The 22,725-nt window shown below is 36.7% G+C and overlaps 1 protein-coding gene across 3 annotated transcripts; it reads left to right on the forward strand.

The window, feature by feature from the left end:
- Nucleotides 1-118: 118 nt before the first annotated feature.
- On the forward strand, nt 119-20,578 carry LOC148302245 (lysophosphatidylserine lipase ABHD12). 3 transcript variants are annotated; one of them, XM_088271907.1, is made up of 12 exons: nt 151-300; nt 492-545; nt 1,780-1,849; nt 7,021-7,139; nt 8,862-8,975; nt 9,698-9,838; nt 11,597-11,689; nt 13,022-13,168; nt 13,460-13,611; nt 13,816-13,977; nt 17,670-17,797; nt 20,448-20,578. In XM_088271907.1, exons 3-12 carry the CDS (start codon nt 1,815-1,817, stop codon nt 20,521-20,523), a joined length of 1,167 nt encoding a protein of 388 aa, XP_088128033.1. In that variant the 5' UTR covers nt 151-300; nt 492-545; nt 1,780-1,814; the 3' UTR covers nt 20,524-20,578. The 3 variants fall into 3 exon arrangements, with proteins under 3 accessions (XP_088128031.1, XP_088128033.1, XP_088128032.1); XM_088271905.1 differs by lacking the exon at nt 492-545 and having other exon boundaries at nt 119-300; XM_088271906.1 differs by lacking the exons at nt 151-300; nt 492-545; nt 1,780-1,849 and adding an exon at nt 5,449-5,625.
- The last annotated feature ends 2,147 nt before the right edge of the window (nt 20,579-22,725 follow it).

The following is a 22,725-nucleotide window of genomic DNA, read 5'->3' on the forward strand; positions in this document are numbered from 1 at the left end:
CAAACTTTCATTTACTGAAAATGTCCAATTATAAAAAATATCTAAAACAACTATCCCCATTTATATTAAAGTAAATAGCCACGAAGTAAGTACCCAAATATATATTATCTTCTATGATAAATAAAAAAATTGACAGCTGACAGTTAAATTGTTTTTTGTTTATGACGTTTCGTCAGCCTATTCAGTTTGAATTTGATACAGAAAAATAATCAATTTCATAATAACTTGCTTTAATATAGAATATGCTTAGTACTTAATTTATATCAAGACTTTCAAATTAACAATACTTAGGAGAGACAGGTATAAAATATTGTAAATAACAAACTAATAATTGTAAATAATTATCCTTACCCGATTACAGTTGAATTAAATATCTCATTGAGAAATAATTAGTATTTTGGATCAAATGTTAGCGTGTATTGAAGTATAATTGATGGTTCTTCTTATATAATCTTAAAATTATACTTTAAACGTGTTATTTATAATTTTAGCAGTCATTCAACCAACAACAAAGATGTAAATATTACGAATTTATTTATAATAAGGTAGTATTACTTTTAATTTTATTCAAAGCCATAGTTTTTTAAAGAAACGAATGTATATATGAGTGTAAAATGGTAGGAAACAGGGAATTTATGGGACAGGTAAATAATTATGTATAATTGAGGAGTATGTTTTCTAGGGATCAAAAGATTGATAAAGATATAGAAAGGAGATTGAATGCTGGGTACAGAATGAATGGTGCACTAAAATCATTTACATAAAATAAAAGCCTATCAGCGTATAAGCTTAACTAACAGTAAACAAAAGAGTCCTGGTTCCAACCCTTACATATGGAAGTAAAGCGTGGAGAAGAGTTGGCAAAAGAAGGATGAAAGTAGACTGAATTCAGTCGAAATGCGATCTCTCAGATGAATGTGCGGCAAAATGATGTATGATAGATGGTCGAATGGTGAAATAAGGAAGTAATGCAAAGCTGAGGTAAGCGTTATCGATAAAATTAAGAAAGGTGTGTTGAGATGGTTTGGATATTTGGTACGAATGAGTGAAGAAAGAGTGGTAGAACGAATTTATGAGGCGAATGTAGTTGAGAAAAAGAACAGAGGATGACCGAGGAAAACTTGGCATGATCAGGTACATCAAATATTTGAGAGGGGTCAGGTTAGGAGTTGAAATAATAGGCGGGCATGTATGAGGAGCTTGAACTTGGGAGCGGTGAAGAATGTTTGCAGACAGAGTAGTGTGGCGTTCTATTCTCTCTGTCTACCCCTGCGGAGAAGCGGCAGGAGAAGTTATTTGTAACCAGTACAGATGTTATCATGTTCGAATGGTGATATGAGGAAAAAATGCAAGGCTGGCATTATTGATAAAATTAAGAAAGGTGTGTTGCAATTAATTTTAATAGATTTATATTATCCACTGACACTTCGTGATGGAATTGCATTTTTAATTTATTATTAGATTAAAACCAATATTTTTAGCTTTTTCCACTTTTTTATTTGACCAGCGACCGGGTTTCGTTGTTACCGACATCATCAGACTGGTGATGTCTGATGATGTCGACCAGTCTGATGATGTCGGTAACGACGAAACCCGGTCGCTGGTCAAATAAAAAAGTGGAAAAAGCTAAAAATATTGGTTTTAATCTAATAATAAATTAAAAATTAATTTTAAGATATAGTGCAATTTACCAAGTGTAGTTAAATTAAAAATGGATAGATATTACCGCAAAGTAACTGCCGAATCTTATGAAATAATCATATATTTTATTTGTTGCAGAATTTCGCTAATCTTCGCAATACAAGGACTTCAGAATGTTTTACACCATAAGCCAGGCACTTTTTAATAGGTAAACAATTTATCTCAACACATTGTTGTCGGGTGGTTTTGTTCATCAACCCCGACCCTAATTATGCTCTGGCAGTCTGCCGCCCGACCCTCAGTATACTAATCACAAGTAGCCGCAACACCCAACTCCCATCTGTACAATGTTTGCGGGCGTCTCTCGCGCTCTACCTAAAGTAAGCAAATAGAATGCTTGCAAACGTCTCCCGCTCTCTACCAACAGTGTGGAAAAGGACCCTAATTATACTCTGGCAGTCTGCCGCCCGACCCTCAGTATACTAATCACAAGTAGCCGCAACACCCAATTCCCATCTGTACAATGTTTGCGGGCGTCTCTCGCGCTCTACCTAAAGTAAGCAAATAGAACGCTCGCAAGCGTCTCCCGCTCTCTACTGACAGTATGGAAAAGGACCCTAATTATACTCTGGCAGTCTGCCGCCCGACCCTCAGTATACTAATCACAAGTAGCCGCAACACCCAATTCCCATCTGTACAATGTTTGCAGGCGTCTCTCGCGCTCTACCTAAAGTAAGCAAATAGAATGCTTGCAAACGTCTCCCGCTCTCTACCAACAGTGTGGAAAAGGACCCTAATTATACTCTGGCAGTCTGCCGCCCGACCCTCAGTATACTAATCACAAGTAGCCGCAACACCCAATTCCCATCTGTACAATGTTTGCGGGCGTCTCTCGCGCTCTACCTAAAGTAAGCAAATAGAACGCTCGCAAGCGTCTCCCGCTCTCTACTGACAGTATGGAAAAGGACCCTAATTATACTCTGGCAGTCTGCCGCCCGACCCTCAGTATACTAATCACAAGTAGCCGCAACACCCAATTCCCATCTGTACAATGTTTGCAGGCGTCTCTCGCGCTCTACCTAAAGTAAGCAAATAGAATGCTTGCAAACGTCTCCCGCTCTCTACCAACAGTGTGGAAAAGGACCCTAATTATACTCTGGCAGTCTGCCGCCCGACCCTCAGTATACTAATCACAAGTAGCCGCAACACCCAATTCCCATCTGTACAATGTTTGCGGGCGTCTCTCGCGCTCTACCTAAAGTAAGCAAATAGAATGCTTGCAAACGTCTCCCGCTCTCTACCAACAGTGTGGAAAAGGACCCTAATTATACTCTGGCAGTCTGCCGCCCGACCCTCAGTATACTAATCACAAGTAGCCGCAACACCCAACTCCCATCTGTACAATGTTTGCGGGCGTCTCTCGCGCTCTACCTAAAGTAAGCAAATAGAACGCTCGCAAGCGTCTTCCGCTCTCTACCAACAGTATAGAAAAGGACCTTAATTATACTCTGGCAGTCTGCCGCCCGACCCTCAGTATTCTAATCACAAGTGGCCGCAACAGTGTCCAAAAACTGGTTTTTGAAAATCTGGGTTTTTCACTTCTTCTTCTTCTTCTTTCCATGTTTGCTCCCTAGGTGGAGCATATGGCCAACACGAGACGTCTCCAAGTCACTTTGTCACGCGCCATCTCCTTGGCTTCCTCCCAGGTCAGTTAGGCGTCTTAAAGTTCCGCTGAGTATAGTCGGTGAATGGTCGTCAGCGGCCTTCCGGGGCGCCGGAATCCTCGGGGTTGGAAGAAGAGACACTAGGGGTTGATGCTCTCAGGTGGCATTCTAAGGACATGTCCCAACCATGTCCACCATCTCCTCTTCAGGACTTCCAGTATGAGGGGCTGTTGAGTTCTTCTCCTCACATCGTCATTCCTGACGAAGTCATACCACTTTGTACCCAGTATTCGCCTCAGGCACCTATTTACACTAAGGAGTTATATATCAATAATTCCTCGATATCAAATAATATCAACACTGGTTTTATTTGTATTTTTTTGATTAGATGAATAATAATAATAATAATAAAACCCTTATCCGCACCCCAGTGGTGCATAGGGCACTGCGTCATATAAACGCAGTGTTATCTTGATCGTTTACACATGAAGGAAAGGTGATCAGCCCTCCGCTTCAGGTACCAGTCCAGGGTAATATTGAATAAATATGACAGTGAAAAAATCACTTATATTTATTTTACCCCTCTTGGGAATCGAACCCGGGACCTCAAGAACGGTAGCCGAGCGTGCTGACCATTACACTACGGAGGCGACACTAGATGAATAATAAATATAAATAGATGATTTGTTTATCTAGTATTTTTTTATATTTGTTTTTATTATAGAATTGTTTAATCACAAACTTACAAGTGGACTTTGGGCTATCAGTGAGATAATGGTAGCGTAATTAATGATAATGATTATTACTTAATCCGTTCATACCTAAATATACTTGGAAAATAAAATAACTTTTTACTACACGCGGTTTTCTAGTGTGTAATTTAGATGGTCAGCCGGATTGTCCCTTAGAGACAAAATAAACAGTTCACACATTCGCGGAAGTCTGGCTGTAACAGGCATCAATAGTAAGGTAGAGAAAAGGCAATTGAGATGGTATGGACACATAGGACGCAGAGAACCTGATCATATTATAAACCAGGCCATCCCCGTGGATCTTCCTCGAAAGACACCTAGAGTAAGACAGAATTCATGGATGCTGCAGAAAGATAACATGATTCGAAAGCATGGCCTAGGTGACGTTACCCATGATAGAAGAAACGAGGAGAGCTGGCCCCAAAAATCTACAAAGACAGTTTTTCAGAACTGCTAGATATGTTGATCAATCTCATAACACAGTACATATTACATAGTTCACAACAGCCATCCATGTTGGATTGAAAAAAGCTTTTATTTAGCAGAGAAAATTTGAGTAGCGCGGTTGTCAATCATGGGTAGAATGGTGAATGTTACACAAGTGTAAAGTGATTTCCTAACCAGTCTATGACAGGACTATTTCTATTAATGACCCGCCAAGGCTTACAGAAATAGTATAAAATTGAAGTATTTTTGTAAATAATAAAAACACAAATAATTATCTTTTTAAAAAAAAAACCTATAATTTAGTTATGTTTTTTTATATAATATTTTGACATCTCATCAAAGATGAAAAAGAATATGGAAGTCTGGGTATTTACGGGGCTGACGACCGTCATAGGCTGGTTTAAGTGATGGGACATAGGTCATAGGTCGTCAGCCCCGTAAATGGCCAGACTTCCATATTCGTCTTCATCTTTGATGAGATGTGAAAAAATAAAATGTAAATTTTATCCCATAATTGAAGATAATCCAGATTTGTGAACAAGTATTTGGACACACTCAAAATCTTGTAGTCATGTCTGTCCGCCTCCGTAGTGTAATGGTCAGCACGCTCGGCTACCGTTCTGGAGGTTCCGGGTTCTATTCCCAGGGGGGGTCAAATAAATATAAGTGATTTTTTCACTGCAATATTTATTCAATATTACCCTGGACTGGTATCTGAAGCGGAGGGCTGATCACCATTCCTTCATGTGTAAACGATCAAGAATACACTGCGTTTGTATGACGCAGTGCCCTATGCATCATTGGGATGCGAATAAGGGTTTTTTACTTTTACAAAATGTTGTTAATGTTTTATGAAAATGTTTTAAAAAAAAAAAAAACACGAGAATGAAGTAGTTAACTGGTTAGATTTGCAAAAAGCTGATTTTACAGCGCAAAGGGTTAACATTAAGTTCATACCCTTTGATTTGACAACAGGATGTGTGAATAAACTCTCTTATAAGATATATATTTTTAATTACATTTCTGTAGTACGGGATCCTAGTTTCAATAATGATTTTGTTTAAATTTAAAGGATTTTTTTTCTTCATCAGTCTAGTTTTAGGTTTATACTCGTCAAATGTGTAAGTTTATTTTTTATTCTTTAAACTTTTTCTTTTGTGTCCGCCTCCGTAGTGTAATGGTCAGCACGCTCGGCTACCGTCCTGGAGGTCCCGGGTTCGATTCCCAAAGGGGGTAAAATAAATATAAATGATTTTTTCACTGTCATATTTATTCAATATTACCCTGGACTAGTACCTGAAGCGGAGGGCTGATCACCTTTCCTTCATGTGTAAACGATCAAGATAACACTGCGTTTATATGACGCAGTGCCCTATGCACCATTGGGGTGCGGATAAGGGTTTTATTCTTATAAACTTTTTCTTTATATGCTCAAAATGGTATATGGCGTCTGCCTGCTTAGCGCGTTTGGCTAATGTTGTGGAGGCTCCGAGTTCGATTCCCAGTGAGAACAAATGAAGAGATGCATACGCTCCCCTGACCTGTTTCAAAAATTTCTCAGTATGTAAAGATAATCCAGGGTTCGGATCTTGCATACAAATAAAAGAGTTTCCATTTATGTATTGAATGTTAAATCAAACACTGATTTTTTGAGTCTACTAAGTTGTATTTTATTGTTTAAAAACACAAAAATATATTTTATGACAATTGTTTTGCCTAGTTATGGCATTTTCAAACAAATGACATTCATTTCAAAATGCCATAACTAGGCGAAACAATTGTTACAAAATTGATTTATATGAGTTTTTTAGCAATAAAATACAACTTAGTAGACTCAAAAAATCAGTGTTTGATTTAAAATTTAATACATAAATTGAAATGGAGTTCTAAAAATTAAACTCCAAATCTATAAAAAAAATTATCTTTGATGAGATATCAAAAAATAATATGAAAAAATAACTCCTTTAATATAACTGGAGATAATCCAGATTCGTGAACAAGTATTCGGACACACTCAAAATGTTGTAAAATAAAATGGTCTCCGCTGAATAAAAGCTTTTCTCATTCTAACATAGATGGCTGCTGTGAACTCATATGTACTGTGTCATGAGATTGATCAATGTATTTAGAAGTTCCAAGAATTTGAATAGTGTGGTTGTCAATCATAGGTAGTATTGGTGAATGTTACTTTTATATAATTTTTTGACATCTCATCAAAGATGAAGAAGAATATGGAAGTCTGGGCATTTACGGGGCTGACGACCGTCATAGGCTGGTTTAAGTGATCACTTTACACACGTGTAACATTCACCAATTCTACCCATTTTTGACAACCACACTAGAACAAGTATTTGGACACACTCAAAATGTTGTAAATGTTACTTTTTTTTCTTCAAAATATTTATTTTATACTATATATATATATATATATATATATATATATATATATATATATATATATATATATATATATATATATATATATATATATATATATATATATTTTGCAATTTCAGAGCATGCATTCAAACGCTACACATGGGGTTGTCTGTGATGGTGTTCCTGTTTGGAGTCCTGCCCCTCATATTCAGATTCTCTCCAAAGATGCAGAGGTTCTTCGTATTTCTAGATTTCCGTAAGTATCTACTTAACCTTTTAACCGCGTTCACTTTGTTCCTGAGAGACAACCAGGCGCGGCGGTATTTCGCCGTTTTTTAAATGATTACTTTTATCATGTATTTAGTTAAGAAACGATTTATTTTCCTAAGCAAAAACGTTCAATGGGATTCATTGTGCCTTTTTGGTACTCTATAATACACTCGTGTCACATTATTCTTGAAATATATCGTAATATAAACAAATAAGATCGTAACATAAATAAATCAAAGCGCGCATCGTGTGTCACTTTTACCCACTGGCGATGCGTAGCGTCGAGAGTGAGACAGATATAGGGCATGATTATGGCGCGGACTAATTACCGACCGCAAGAAAAATCAGGGATCTGTTCTTTTATTTATCCTTGTGATATTACAAATTATTAGTCAGATAAGTCAACAGATGTCATAAGGCCAAGGATTGACGTATTATTTTATCCAAAGTTCAACACCATGAAAAAATCCCTCCAAGTTGAACTGAGGTTCGAAACTTGGAGTAAAGTAAAAACACAAACGGTTATGTCAGCCGCGTACAGGGAATGTTTTCTGAAAACACATACGGTTATGCGAGCCGCGTGGATCGGGTTAATTAAGAAAGGTGTGTTGAGATATTTTGGACATGTTGAACGAGTGGGTGAGGAAAGATTGGTAAAACAAATTTATGAGGCGAATGTAATTGGAAAAAGGAGCAGAGGAAGACCGAGAAAACTTGGCACAATCAAGTATGTCAATTACTTGAAAGCGGCCGGGTCAGGAGTCGGAATAATCATCGGGTATGAGGAAATGCATGAACATGGAAGAAGCAAAGAATGTTTGCAAAGACAGAGTGGTGTCGCGTTCTATTCTCTCTACCTACCACCTATCTCACTCTGTCACGCGCCATCTCCTTGGTCAGTCCGGCATCCCGAAGTTTCGCTGAGTATAGTCGGTGAATGGTCGTCAGCGGTCTTGGAAGAAGGGACATCACTCACTCCTTTCAAGAACGTCATAAATAAAAAATCGTCAATTTTCAGTTGTGCATGTTTTCGGAATGCCCAGAAAATCTACTATAACCCAGTAAAAGAGGCATATTTTTATATTATTTACCCGCTACAGGGCAGAAAGTTTTGTTTTTGCATTTTGAAGAAAAGGTATTGTTTAATTATTTTTTAAATATACTTAATATTATTTGAATGAATAAAAATTTTTCAGGTTTTACCTAAAAAGATCTGTTGTACAGTAAAAAGTTCAATAAGTGGCATGATATTTATTTTTAATACATTGTATTATATTTTAAAACTTTTAAAACGTTCTCCTGAAAAATCAAGTTTTTTGATTTGTGACATTATTGAAAGGAGTGAGCGATATAGTAAAAGAAATGTATGTTTCTTTGAAATAAATAATTAAAATTAAAAAAATAAAACAAAAATTAATAAAAAAATTTATCTCAAGTTGAGAGACTTATAATATACGTGTACTAAATGATCTCATGTCTCTTCTTCCAACCCCGAGGATTCCGGCGCCCCGGAAGGCCGCTGACGACCATTCACCGACTATACTCAGCGGAACTTCGAGACGCCGGACTGACCTGGGAGGAAGCCAAGGAGATGGCGCGTGACAGAGTGACTTGGAGACGTCTCGTGTTGGCCATATGGTCCACCTAGGGAGCGAACATGGAAAGAAAAAGAAGAAGACTAAATGATCAGCTTGGACTTTTTTTGCAGTCCAATGGCCGAGAAGTCGGCAGCTCTCTAAACCGGAGAGCCTGGGAATGGTGGGAGTGAGGAACTTCTACATTGAGAGCTGGTCAAAGGTCAACCAGCAGAAGCTAGCGCTAGGTAAGTGATCATCGCCCGATGTATCTGCACGCTCAAGTGTTGCCGTTCCGCGGGACATTCCATCCAGACAGGCTACTATTAGTACAAAGAATTGTCCTTGAAACGGATTTCTAAAATGATCCAATTTATAACATTTTGAGCCTGTCCAAATCCTTGTGGCAAATCTGGAGTTTTCCACTTAGGAGTTATTTAAAAAATATATATACAGGTTGGTCCCCACTGATTGCGGGAGATGCGTTCCAGACATGGCCGCAATATGAAAAATTCTGAAATCAATTGAGAATATAAAAAAATCAATCAAGATTCTAAAGTTCATTTTATTTTTATTTTGTATTTGCCTTAAATGTAAGCTTTATATATTAATTATTTATTAAATGAATTGAAATTATATTATTCTCAATATTATTCATATTTAAAACATTTACTTTGTGGTTAGTCATTTTTACTTATTTATTTTTTTACAAAAATGTTAATAATATTAGTATATAACCACTCACGGAGATTTTTATGTCTACCGGTTTGGAGACGTACCCGTCTCTTCGTCAGGACAATCACTAACACAGCATGCAAACAATACCACCCTTCACCACCATAGCACCATTTACACACTCAAAACAACACAAATTGTCTAACACATGCGATTTTTGATCGACCCGAAGACCAACATGCACTACAGTTCAAAAAAAATAAATATGTGATATTATATTGGTACATTGTTCCAGGTGTCTGGCACATTTTGCCATCCATGTACAAGGATTGGTCCGGATTGAGGGAGTTCCTTGGGGATAACGGCGGAGATAAGGACACCGTATTTGACAGTCTGCTTTGTCGGGGTGACAGACCCGTCATCATATATCTACACGGTGAGATATCAACTTTTTATTCCGTTTAATCTGAATTTTGTAACAGAATGTTGGGAACAGAGCAAATGGTGTACTGATATCAGTTGTAGCAAATAAAACTGAAATATTTTCTCATTTTTATCCTTTCAACTTGCTTCTTTACTTGATGAATGATAAGGAGAGTTTTGCTTGTATACTAAAACATGCTGCTAGAAGGGATTTTTTCACTCTAATATTTATTCAATATTACCCTGGACTGGTACCTGAAGCGGAAGGCTGATCACCTTACCTTTGTGTGTTAACGATCAAGATAACACTGTGTTTATATAATACAGTGCCCTATGCGCCATTGGGGTGCAGATAAGGGTTTGAATGAATGAAACATGCTTCTTACCTTATGTTTTTTTTATATGCCTATTTACTTTCTTCAATCCCTTGTCCCCATCCCAATGGTGCATAGGGCACTGCATCATATAAACGCAGTGTTAACTTAATCGTTAACACATGAAGGAAAGGTGATTAGCACTCTGCTTCGGGTACCGGTCCAGGGTAATATCGAATAAATATTAGACTGAAAAAATAACTTTTATTTTACCCCCTGGGAATCAAACCTGGGACCTTCAGAGTGGTAGCCGAGCGTGCTAACCATTACACTACGGAGGCGGACAAAAGAAACAGAAAGAATAAGTATACAATATTTTGAATGTGCCCAAATACTTGTTCACAAATCAGGATTAACTCCAATTATAGGAGTTATTTTTCATTTTATTTAAAAAATATATATGTATGAAAAATAATTCCTATAATTGTACATAATCCAGATTTGAGCACAAGTATTTGGACAGATTCTAAATACTACATCCCCCACTACCTAATGAACAAACCAACCTTACTTCACTACTGCCAAACATATTTAAATAGACTATTACTGTACATCATCTCTCTCTATGTAAACGCTTGCTTGATGCTTTATTGATAAACTAATAATTACATCTACATATATAAATTCTTAAAAATAATATTACCAACAATTGTATTAAGCTTTAAAATATTAATTCTCCCAAATATGGCCATGTCAAAAAATTCTTCCTTTCCCAGAAAATAAATATAAGGGTACATACCTACGTCCCCCATTAGCTACTGTTGTCTCCCATAAATTATTGCTGCACGTGTTAAAACTGTCACTTAGAATTGTATAGCTACATAAGGACCGCAGTCCATTTGATCTTCACATTCGTTTGATAATGCCCTTACAAGGCGAAACAATTGTCACAATATAATTTTTTATGTGTTTTTGTTAATAAAATACAACTTAGTAGACTCAAAAAATATGTGTTTGATTTAAAATTAATACATTAATTAAAATGGAGTTCTACAAATTGAACGCCAAATCAATAAATAAAAACACATTCTAAATATTGAAATATTGAAAAAATCATTTCAAAATAATTTTCCATAAGTACCTTAACAAAGTGCTGTGTTAGTGATTGTCCTGACGAAGAGACGGGTACGTCTCGAATCCGGTAGACAAAAAATCTCGGTGAGTGGTTATATACTAATATTATTAACATTTTTGTAAAAAAATTAATAAGTAAAAATTATTAACCACAAAATAAATGCTTTAAATATTGAGAATACATTAATAAAAGTTCTGGATCAAACATCGTTTTGCCACACATTCGTCTAAGGGATCGCATTTCGACTGCATTCAGTCTGCTTTCATCCTTCTTTTGCCAACTCCACGCTTCACTTCCATACATAATATTTATTTATTTTCAGGTAATTCAAACAACAGGGGTGCGGCCCATCGGAGGGAATTATACAAACTACTACAACAGTTGGACTATCACGTCATCACCTTTGACTACAGAAGTACGTTTTTAATTGTGTAATTTTATAAGGATGAAATATCTTTTCGCAGCATCCATGAATTCTCTGGTCTTCCTCTATATGTCTTTCGAGGAAGATCCATGGCGATTGTCTGGTTTACAATATGATCATGTTCTCCTCGTTCTATGTGCCCATACCATCTCAATTGCCTTTCCTCTACCTTACTATTGATGGCTGTTACAGCCAGGCTTTGACGAATGAGTGAACTCTTTATTTTATCTTTAAGGCACACTCCCGCTGAACATATAAGCATTTGCATTTCAGCGGATTCTAGTTGCCTAGAGTAAGTGCTATACATCGTCCATCATTTGGAGCCGTATAGGAGTGCGAGTCTGACAATTGATTGGTAGACTTTTCCCTTTGGCTTGACTGGCATTTTTGGGTGACAAAGTATATAGTACCACTATTTGTGTTATTTACTGAGTAAAACTTAAATTAAAATGGATTGATTTTTCCACAAAGTGACAGCCGAATCAATTAATGTAATTATTAAAAACTTATGTAATAATTAGACTTTGTTTTAAACACGATGTAATTGAATCCATATTGTTTTAAAACGCGGTATTTTTCAACAAATAAATCAGTTACAATGTATGCTTTTGTTTTGGGGAGGTTGACGGACACGGCAAACGTCACACAAAGGTCACACGTGTAGTGGACAAACCCACTACACGGAATTACACAGAATTTTACTGTCCGGCACGTCAGTTAGCGTTTTAAAACGGTGATTGGCTTGGATTGGCTTGTGCTTTTGTCCATCTTTTTTCGGATCGGTGCTCTTGATCGGTGCGTGAACACGTTGCGCGTAAATTCCATCACGCTAAACTGTCGTAGTCACTTTCATTTTTCAAAACCAGAATGTCGGACGGTCAAATTCCGGGTAGTGGACAATCGCCTTAAGACAGTGATAGTGGCGAACAACTGACCATACTCAGTAAAAAACATTTGAACTTTTATTTGTTTTTTTTTTTCAAATAACTCATTTGAATCTGGTCTGATAATTTTCGTTTTTACCTCAATTTGTAGGTAAATGTTTGAAGAACGATTACACTGAAGGAAAACAACGTAAACAAATTACCTATTACATAATCGATAATTTTATTTATTTCCGGGTCAGATCAGACCCACCATCGCATCGTAGGACTTAATTTGCATGGCATTTTTGGATCGCAAAGAACTCCTCTTCTTGGATCGTAATTTCATCCACCCTACTCTTATTCTGTGGGATACATCTGCTGCGCACCCTCCATCCGTATGTATAATTGATCCTAGGTATTTAAAGAGATAACAAGGGATGGTTTTTTTTTATTTAAGGTTACGGGGATTCGAGTCCCGTGCCGCTCTCGGAGCTCGGGGTGGTGGAAGACGCCATGATCGTGTACAACTGGGTCTTGGCCCGACTGGGAGAAGACAACCGCAAGGATAACGCGACGCCTGTATTCTTCTGGGGACACTCTCTGGGTATGTGACGTTTCATCTACTAAACTAAAACTACTTATTTACTTGAGTCTTTTCTATTTTTTTGTTACTTGTACTTATTTTTTATTTTTTTATTATTTTCATTCATTCATTCAAACCCTTATCCGCACCCCAATGGTGCATAGGGCACTGCATCATATAAACGCAGTGTTATCTTGATCGTTAACACATGAAGGAAAGGTACCTTACCTTACCCAGACATTAATTTTCTTCTTCATTTATGTTGAATTATCAAAATGTAATAATTAATAGTTAAAAAAATATATTCTGAAGGCACCGGTGTTGGCAACCACGCCCTGGCGCTGCTAGCTCACGGGCAGCACGAGTCCGGCATGGTGATTCCGGATCGCGAGCCGAACGGCATCATTTTGGAATGCCCCTTCAACAATTTCTACGAGGAACTGCAGGGCCATGTTCTCGGAAAGGTAAATATGTTCTCTAACTAACTAACTAACTAACCATCACGCCGGTTCCCCACAGGGGTAGGCAGAGAGAATGGAACGCCACACCACTCTGTCTTTGCAAACATCCTTCGCCTGTTTCACGCTTATGCATCTCCTCATACATATTTGCCGATTGTTACGACTTATTATGTATTTTTTTTATATACTTTTTATGCATTTTTTAAGATCTACGGCTGGCTTCCCTGGTTCCACTGGAGCATCGTGAATCCTGTCGTCAGCAACGGGCTGGAGTTCCGCTCTGACGAGCACATCGCCGAGTACTCCGGAGCCATCCTCATCCTCCACGCCAGGGATGACATCGTCGTCCCGTACCAACTGGCCATCAAGGTGATACAAACCGCCACACGTGACTTAGCAGTTTGTGTACACGTGCAATGCACTGCTTGCTCTCAGTCGATTCAATCTACCAGTATCTGTGATTCAGTTAGTTATGAACTGAATCATGTTTATGCAGTACAGTGGAACCTCTCATAATGAGCGTAATTCGTGCCAGAATCTTACTCGTTAAACGAAACATTTTTTCTCATAGAAATCAACGTAAAATACGATTATGCATTCCATGGCGAAAGAATAACATTTTTTAAAAAAAAATTTATGTTAACCTTTTAAACGCGTTAACTTTGTCCCTAAGAGACGCTCGTGGCTGTATTTCGCCGTTTTTTAAATGATTACTTTTATCATGTACTTAGTTATGAAACGATTTATTTTCCTAAATTGTGCCTTTTTGGTACTCTATAATACACGTGCGTCACATTATTCTTGAAATATATCGTAATATAAACAAATTAGATCGTAACATAAATAAATCAAAGCACGCATCGTGTGTCACTCTTACCCACTGGCGATGCGTAGCGTCGAGAGTGAGACAGATATAGGGCATGATTATGGCGCGGACTAATTACCGACCGCAAGAAAAATCAGGGATCTGTTGTTTTATTTATCCTTGTGATGTTACAAATTATTAGTCAGATATTTCAACAGATGTCACAAAGCCGAGGATTGACGTAATATTTTATCCAATGTTCCACACCATGAAAAAATCCCTCCAAGTTGAACTGAGGTTCGAAACTTGGAGCAAAGTGAAAACACAAACGCTTATGTCAGCCGCGTATGGGGCATGTCTTGTTAAAACACATACGCTTATGCGAGCCGCGTGGATCCGGTTAATTGAAATAAGTATTTGAAAGCAAGAATTTTTAATTTTTTTTTATTAACTCAACATAAATTGTTTACATTTATTTCAATCACAAATAACATATTTAAAAAAATATATTTTTCAGAGACCCACCAAACCACCTTGTGTGTCTTGTCGGTAGAGTTCTTTTTGAGTACATTTTTTTGTTTTTAACGATTTTAGCCTAATATAGACACATAAAAGAGAAAAAAAATAAGAATATAAACATTTTACAATTTTCCTAAAATTAACTCTCGATCATTTACCCATTCCTTTATTTTGCCTTTGTTCCATATTTTATTTTGACCTCTAACATCCGTCGGCAACAAATTAAAAATGTTCCGAACGATATATTGCAGTGTTCGACTCCCATATTTATTGTTAATTCTTGGGACTATCAAACCTTCGTTGTGTGTAAATCGTGTATCATGGTTGTGTACTAAAGGATTTCGATATTTTTGTCTAGTTTGTTGTTCAACGATGATACTCATCCACATGATTCAGTTAGTTATAACTGAATCATGTTAATGCAGTACAGTGGAACCTCTCATAATGAACATAATATATTAGTGACAGAAGGGTAATTACTGATTTGGTCGTGTTATATAAAATTCTTAACAATTTTTTGGACAGCTCTGATCTCCTAAATCAAATAAAGCTTAGCGTGTGTCAAAGAGGTACTAGGCAAAATTCTATATTCGCAGTATTTGTACATAATGCAAACTATGCCATGTTCTCTCCGATTCCGAGGCTTCACATGTTAGCCAATGCTTTTGAAAGTATAGATTTATTTAATATATTGTTATCCACCTTGAAGTCTGTACTTTCTCAGCATTTCTTCTCCATGTTATAATGGATAAATTTGAACGTTGTGTTTCACTCTCTCTCGCTGCTCGCTGAAAGTGTGTGAAGGAGACGTATATTTACCAGTGCTTACTATATATTTGTTATTTTATGTTTAAGACTTTTTGTTTCTCTGTTAGTGATTTTTATAGTAACTAACTAACTAACTAACTAACCATCACGCCGCTTCACCGCAGGGGTAGGCAGAGAGAATAGAGCGCCACACCACTCTGTCCTTGCAAACATTCTTCGCCTCTTCCACGTTCATGCATCTCCTCATACATACCCGCCGATTGTTACGACTCCTAACCTGACCACTTTCAAGTGTTTGGCATACCTGATCGTGCCATGTTTTTCTCGGTCTTCCTCTGCTTCTTTTCCCACTAACATTCGCCTCATAAATTTGTTTTACCGTTCTTTCGTCACTCATTCGTTCCACGTGTCCAAACCATCTCAACACACCTTTCTTAATTTTATCGATAGTGCTTATCTCAGCTTTGCATTCCTTCCTTATTTCACTATTCGCACATCTATCGTACATCATTTTGTCGCACATTCTTCTTAGAGATCGCATTTCGACTGCATTCAGTCTACTTTCATCCTTCTTTTGCCAACTCCATGTTTCACTTCCATACATTAGAGTTGGAACCAGGACTCCGTTGTGCACTGCCAGTTTAGCTTCCGCTGATAAGTTTTTATTTGCTATAACTTCTGCTATTTTTACTGCTAACTGCTATTTTTATAGTAGATATTGTATATATGTATTATGTTAAAGGCTTTAGCCATTCAATAAATAAATAAATAAATAATTTGTTCCAGCATCTTACTTCTTTAAGGAAACATTTTTTCTCATAGAAATCAATGTAAAATATGATAATGCGTTCCATGCCGAGAGAAAAATATTTTTTATGTTAATTCAAATAAAATTTGAAAAACCTATGAATTGTTTTGTCCGCCTCTGTAGTGTAATGGTCAGCACGCTCGGCTACCGTTCTGGAGGTCCCGGGTTCGATTCCCAGGGGGGTCAAATAAATATAAGTGATTTTTCACTGTAATATTTATTCAATATAACCCTGGACTGGTACCTGAAGCGGAGGGCTGATCACCTTTCCTTCGTGTGTAAACGATCAAGATAACACTGTGTTCATATGAAGCAGTGCCCTATGCACCATTGGGGTGCGGATAAGGGTTTTATTATTATTATTATGAATTGTTAAGGAGTGTTACAACTTGGAATACAATTTATATTTTTAATAAAAAAAAAAACTTAAATAAAAATATGAATTTATGACAAATGTTGGCTCTGGTAAGTATCTGAAAACGAGAAAAAAATACATCGCTAGTAGCCGCAACAGTTAGCATAACGACACGACCGCCGGGTAAGACGATCTGCGCACTACTGGCGTAGTAAACACGCTACAACACGGCACAACATATACACAAAGCATGGCACGCACACACACTGAGCAACGTTTGTGTTTTAATGATTATATCTCCAATTTTTTCGCAAATCATTTATTTCCGTCGCTGCAAATGAATACCTTTATATTATAATCTTCAAACCCTTATCCGCATCCCAATGGTGCATAGGGCACTGCATCATATAAACACAGTGTTACCTTGATCGTTAAAACATGAAGGAAAGGTGATCAGCCCTCCGCTTCAGGTACCAGTCCAGGGTAGTATTGAATAAATATCAGAGTGAAAAAATCACTTATATTTATTTAACCCCCGCTGGGAATCGAACCCGAGACCTCCAGAACAGTAGCCGAGCATGCTGACCGTTACACTACGGAGGCAGACAAATATATTATAATACTTTTAGGTAATACGTAATTATATTACGGAGGAATACAAAAATTGTGAGCCCGTATCTATTATATTTTGTATTGATATTCTGATTTTAAAAGGCGAGTTGTAGTAAATACATATCACCGCGAGGGGAAGGTTAAGTTTTCTATACCTAAATTTTTAAATGTTTTCTTGTGTAACTTGTTGGCAGTTACTGAAGGCCGGGGTGGCCAAGCGTGCCCATAATATGGGAACCATCGACATGGTGACCTTCATGGAGAGACACAGGCTGGGACACAAGAATATCTACACTGTGCCGCGGCTACCGGAAATCGTAGGGTAGTATTTTTATTATTATCACTCATTCCAACCCTATGAGCACTTGTGCACTACATGGAATTTCACCGTACGGCAATCCGATTTTTAAAAATAAAATCTACAACATTTTGAGTGTGTCCAAATACTTGTTCACAAAATCTGTATTATCTCCAATTACAGGGGTTATTTTCAAATTATTTTTTGACATCTCATCAAAGATGAAGAAGAATATGGAAGTCTGGTCATTTACGGGGCTGACGACCGTCATAGGCTGGTTTAAGTGATCACTTTACACACGTGTAACATTCACCAATTCTACCCATTATTGACAAACACACTACTCAAATTCTTGGAAGTTCTATATATATGAACCAATATGAAAATAATTTATGTAATTGGAGATAATCCAGATTTTGTGAACAAGTATTTGGACACACTCAAAATGTTGTAGATTATCTCCAATTACAGGAGTTATTTTCATATTGGTTCATATATATAGAACTTCCAAGAATTTGAGTAGTGTGGTTGTCAATAATGGGTAGAATTGGTGAATGTTACACGTGTGTTAAGTGATCACTTAAACCAGCCTATGACGGTCGTCAGTCCTGTAAATGCCCAGACTTCCATATTCTTCTTCATCTTTGATGAGATGTCAAAAAATAATATAAAATAAAATCGACTAGGACAGTTTAGCGTGATCAAATTTATACGCACCGATCAAGCGCACCGATCCGAAGAAAGACGGCCAAAAGCACAAGCCAATCCAAGCCAATCATCCGTTTTATGATGCTAACCGGACTGCCGGACGGTAAAATTCTGTGTAGTGCACAAACGCCCTGATGGTGTGTCACGTCTTTCACTAGGGCCCAAATTACTCTATTTTATTATTAATAATTAAAATATTACTTTTAAAATCACTATAAATATTTTATTATAACTTAATTATAATGTCTAACGGTTTCAAAGCTAACCGCTTCTTTTTCAAGACTGATTAATATATACGTAAACTTCTTCTTCAAACTTCAAACACCTTATCTGCACCCCAATGGTGCATAGGGCACTGTATCATCGCAGTATCATCTTGATCGTTAATTTATGAAGGAAAGGTGATCAGCCCTCAGCTTCAAATAGCATTCTTCTTCTTCTTGACTTCTTCTAGAACATACAAAGCACTGGTCTGTATGTTCCCGATAGTTACCTAAGGCAGCGTCGTCATAGATTGTTTCACATTCCTACTCACACAGGATCAACCTGCCGATAGTTATGCCTGTAGAAAGAGCTACCGCTATGTTGATCAATATCACGTCGGATATTCATACTAAAACACTATCTACTTAACAAAATTCAAAATATTTTAACCACTAGGCAAAAGAGCTTGGTAGATCTCAAGTTGCTATTTTATTGCTACAAACTGAGCAACCAAAATCTGATGCGAGCGTCGAATGTTAGGGATCCGGGCGTTAGGTTTGTGAGCACCCTGAAATTTCACCATCACATACAGGCAGTCAGTGGTAGTGCATTGAAAATGCTAAGATTTGTTCTCCGTACTGCCAGGGTTTTCCAAAATACCCGCGTGCTGAGAACTCTTTATAACTCCTTGGTGCGAAGTAGACTCGAGAGTGGCTCCATGATTTGGGGGCCACACGAGCTGAAGTACTCTCTTATGGTAGAGAAAGTCCAAAAGTTTCTGAGGTATATCTACATGAGAGAGTACGGCTATTATCCCTGGCTCTACCCGACCCAGTTTCTCCAGGGTATGCTTGGCTACAATAGTTTAGAGACTAGAAGGAATGTGTATTTGATTACGCATTTTTATCCATTGTTGCTTGGTATGATGGATGATCCTGAAATTATCTGGAGCATTGGTCTGTATGTTCCCGATAGTTACCTAAGACAGCGTTGTCATAGATTGTTTCACATTCCTATACACAGGACCAACCTGCCGATGGTTATGCCTGTATGAAAAGCAACCGCCATGCTAAATAATATCACGCCGGATATTTATCTGTTCATGTGTCTGAGGGGGTATTCCCAAGCGGGATTCTTCTGCATCTTTAACAAGAGTCTTCTTGTTTACTTTTTAATTTATGTTTTTAATGTATACGCTTTAAATTTTAGTTTGTAATGTATATTCCCTCACTCTTTTCAAGAACGTCATAAATAAAAAATTGTAAATTTTCAGTTGTGCGTGTTTTCGGAATGCCCAGAATATGTATTATATCCCAGCAAAAGCGGCATATTTTTAACTTAATATTTACCCGCTACAGGGCAGAAAGTGTTGTTTTTGCATTTTGAAGAAAAGGTATTGTTTAATTATTTTTTTAAATATATACGAAATATTTTTCAAATGGAGAAAAAACCTTCAGGTTTTACCTAAAAAGATCTGTTGCACAGTAGAAAGTTCAATAAGTGGCTTGATATTTATTTTTAATACATTGTATTGTATTTGTAAACTTTAAAAACGTTCTCCTGAAAAATCAAGTTTTTTGATTTATGACATTCTTGAAAGGAGTGAGCGATATGAGTTATTATTGAATACATTGAATTGAATTGAAATATATTGAACTCTTTCATAACTAAACTATTTATTACATTTCTTGCTTATCTAATATTAAAATAGCAGATAGTTAAATCTTTTGTCATAGATAAATTTCTTTGTTTCTTTTTCCAGAGATTTCGTCCAGAGAAACTCCAGACCAGAGACAATACGTCGTACTACATCGAGCCCCCGAATTCTAACCATATAGGATACCAAGCGTTGCCGTGGATGTCACGTTAAATGGAAAAGAAAGAAATTAAAAAGCACACGTTTCTTTATTTTTTTAAATTTATTTATTTATTTCATTGTATACATAATTGATAATTATAATCATGCGCCCCCACAGAGATTTCCCGTGCCGAAGACACATATAAAATATATATATATATATATATATATATATATATATATATATATATATATATATATATACATATATATATATATATATATATATATATATATATATATATATATATATATATAAATATATATATACATATATATATATATATATATATATATATATATATATATATATATATATATATATATATATATATATATATATATATATATATATATATAAATAAAACTAAATGAAAGAAAATTGTTTATGACATGCATTCAAATACGACATGGCCGAATGATGCTATCTTTTTCAAATCTACCCACCTCCATTATCCATTTGTGAATAGCTCTTTTATACTTAGTTCATATTTTTAACGACTTTGTGGTTCTTCTATGCAAAACTTCCACGAAAACACGGAGAATGCTAAATGACAGCAGCTGTCAAGAAGCACGCTGTCCGCCATGATAATTTTTTTGCATAGCTTTGTTTTCTGTTACGTTCAACAGATGGCGCTGCCATTGAAATCATAAAAGCTGCGCGTATTCGAATGCAACGTTGTGTCGAAGTTTCGAAGCAATCTGTGTATCGCTTTGGGAGATTTGAGATTTTGAACAAACTAAAATTTATATTTTTATTTATTTTTATATATATTTAGAAAAATAACGTATTCGAATTTTAGGAGTGAAGTTGTCAGTCGTGAATAGAATGAAATTCTGGGTATTTACAGGGCTTGCGACCTGTCGTAGGCTCGTTTAAGCGATCACTTTATTTATACACAATATACCCATAATTGAAAACCACACTACTGAAATTTTTGGAACTTGTATATATAACATATATTACATGTATTTTCACATAATAATTTTACGACACCATCTGTGGTTTAGTTTAGTAGGCTTTTTATTCAGCCGAGACCTTTGTGAAATGTATGTTAGGTGTAAATACCTCCTAAGTGGACGAATCCAGATTATGAGCAATGATTTGGACACACTCAAAATGCTTATTTTACCAAAAATAGATGTTAGTGTTATATGCTTTGCATTTTAAATTGTAAACAAATAAAATATATTTAAACAAAATTGTGTTTTAATTTTATTATCCATGACTCTAACCCTGTTGCGTTGGCCGGCATCTTGAATAGGGTATCGTCACTAAGGTAAGTACCTACCTAGGAATGATGAGTTTTCTGCAATGTATAGAAATAAAACAGAATTATTTTTTTGACATCTCAACATACGCGATGAAGAATATGTAAGTCTGGGTATTTAAAAAAATGTAAAAATAACTTTAAGTTAAGAAAACCCAGATTTGTCAACAAGTATTTGGACACACTCAAAACGTTGTAAACAGAACTATTTTTATTGTATTGGGAATTAAAAAAAAAAGATCACTTAATCCAGCCCATGACAGATCGCAGGTCACTAAAGAGCCCCAACTGCCACATTCCCGAAAGTGGGTATTTCATTATCTTAGGGTGAAGAAAGGATAGTTTAACAGATTTATGAGGTGAATCTGGTTGGTAATGGAAGCAGAGGAAGACCGAGGAAAACTTGTCATGACAAAGTATTTCAAATACTTGGGCGTAGTCAGGTCAGGAGTCGGAATAATCGGCGGGTATGCATGAATGTGAATATTTTGTCCGCCTCCATAGTGTAGTGGTAAGCGCGCTAGGCTACCATGCTGGAGGTCCCGTGTCCAATTCCCAAGAGGGTCAAAATAAATATTAGCGATTTTAGATTCTAATATTTATCTAATAGTACCCTGGACTGGTACCTGAAGCGCAAGGCTGATCACCTTTCCATCGTGTATTTAACGACCAGGATAGCACTGCTTCTATCCGATGCAGTGCCCTATGCACCATGGGGTGCGTATAAGGGTTAGAAGATGATGTATGAACGTGAAAGAGTCGAAGATTGTTTACAATGACAGACTAGTGCGGCGTTCTATTCTCTTTGCCTACCGCGATGGTTAGTTAGTTATTTTTTGACATCTCATCAAAGATGAAGAAGAACATGGAAGTCTGGACATTTACGGGGCTGACGACCGTCATAGGCTGGT

The sequence above is a fragment of the Brachycentrus maculatus genome, unplaced genomic scaffold, assembly GCF_059751285.1.
Source record: "Brachycentrus maculatus isolate JH-2025_06_01 unplaced genomic scaffold, ASM5975128v1 h1tg000470l, whole genome shotgun sequence".
Lineage (NCBI taxonomy): Eukaryota > Metazoa > Arthropoda > Insecta > Trichoptera > Brachycentridae > Brachycentrus > Brachycentrus maculatus.

Bases quoted from the DNA above. Each gene is read 5' to 3' on its own strand.
- LOC148302245 (XM_088271906.1), top strand. From the start codon at position 5,555: ATGATTTTGTTTAAATTTAAAGGATTTTTTTTCTTCATCAGTCTAGTT. The intron at 7,140-8,861 runs GTAAGTATCTAC...CTTTTTTTGCAG, and splicing joins CTTCGTATTTCTAGATTTCC to TCCAATGGCCGAGAAGTCGG. The intron at 13,169-13,459 runs GTATGTGACGTT...TATATTCTGAAG, and splicing joins CTTCTGGGGACACTCTCTGG to GCACCGGTGTTGGCAACCAC.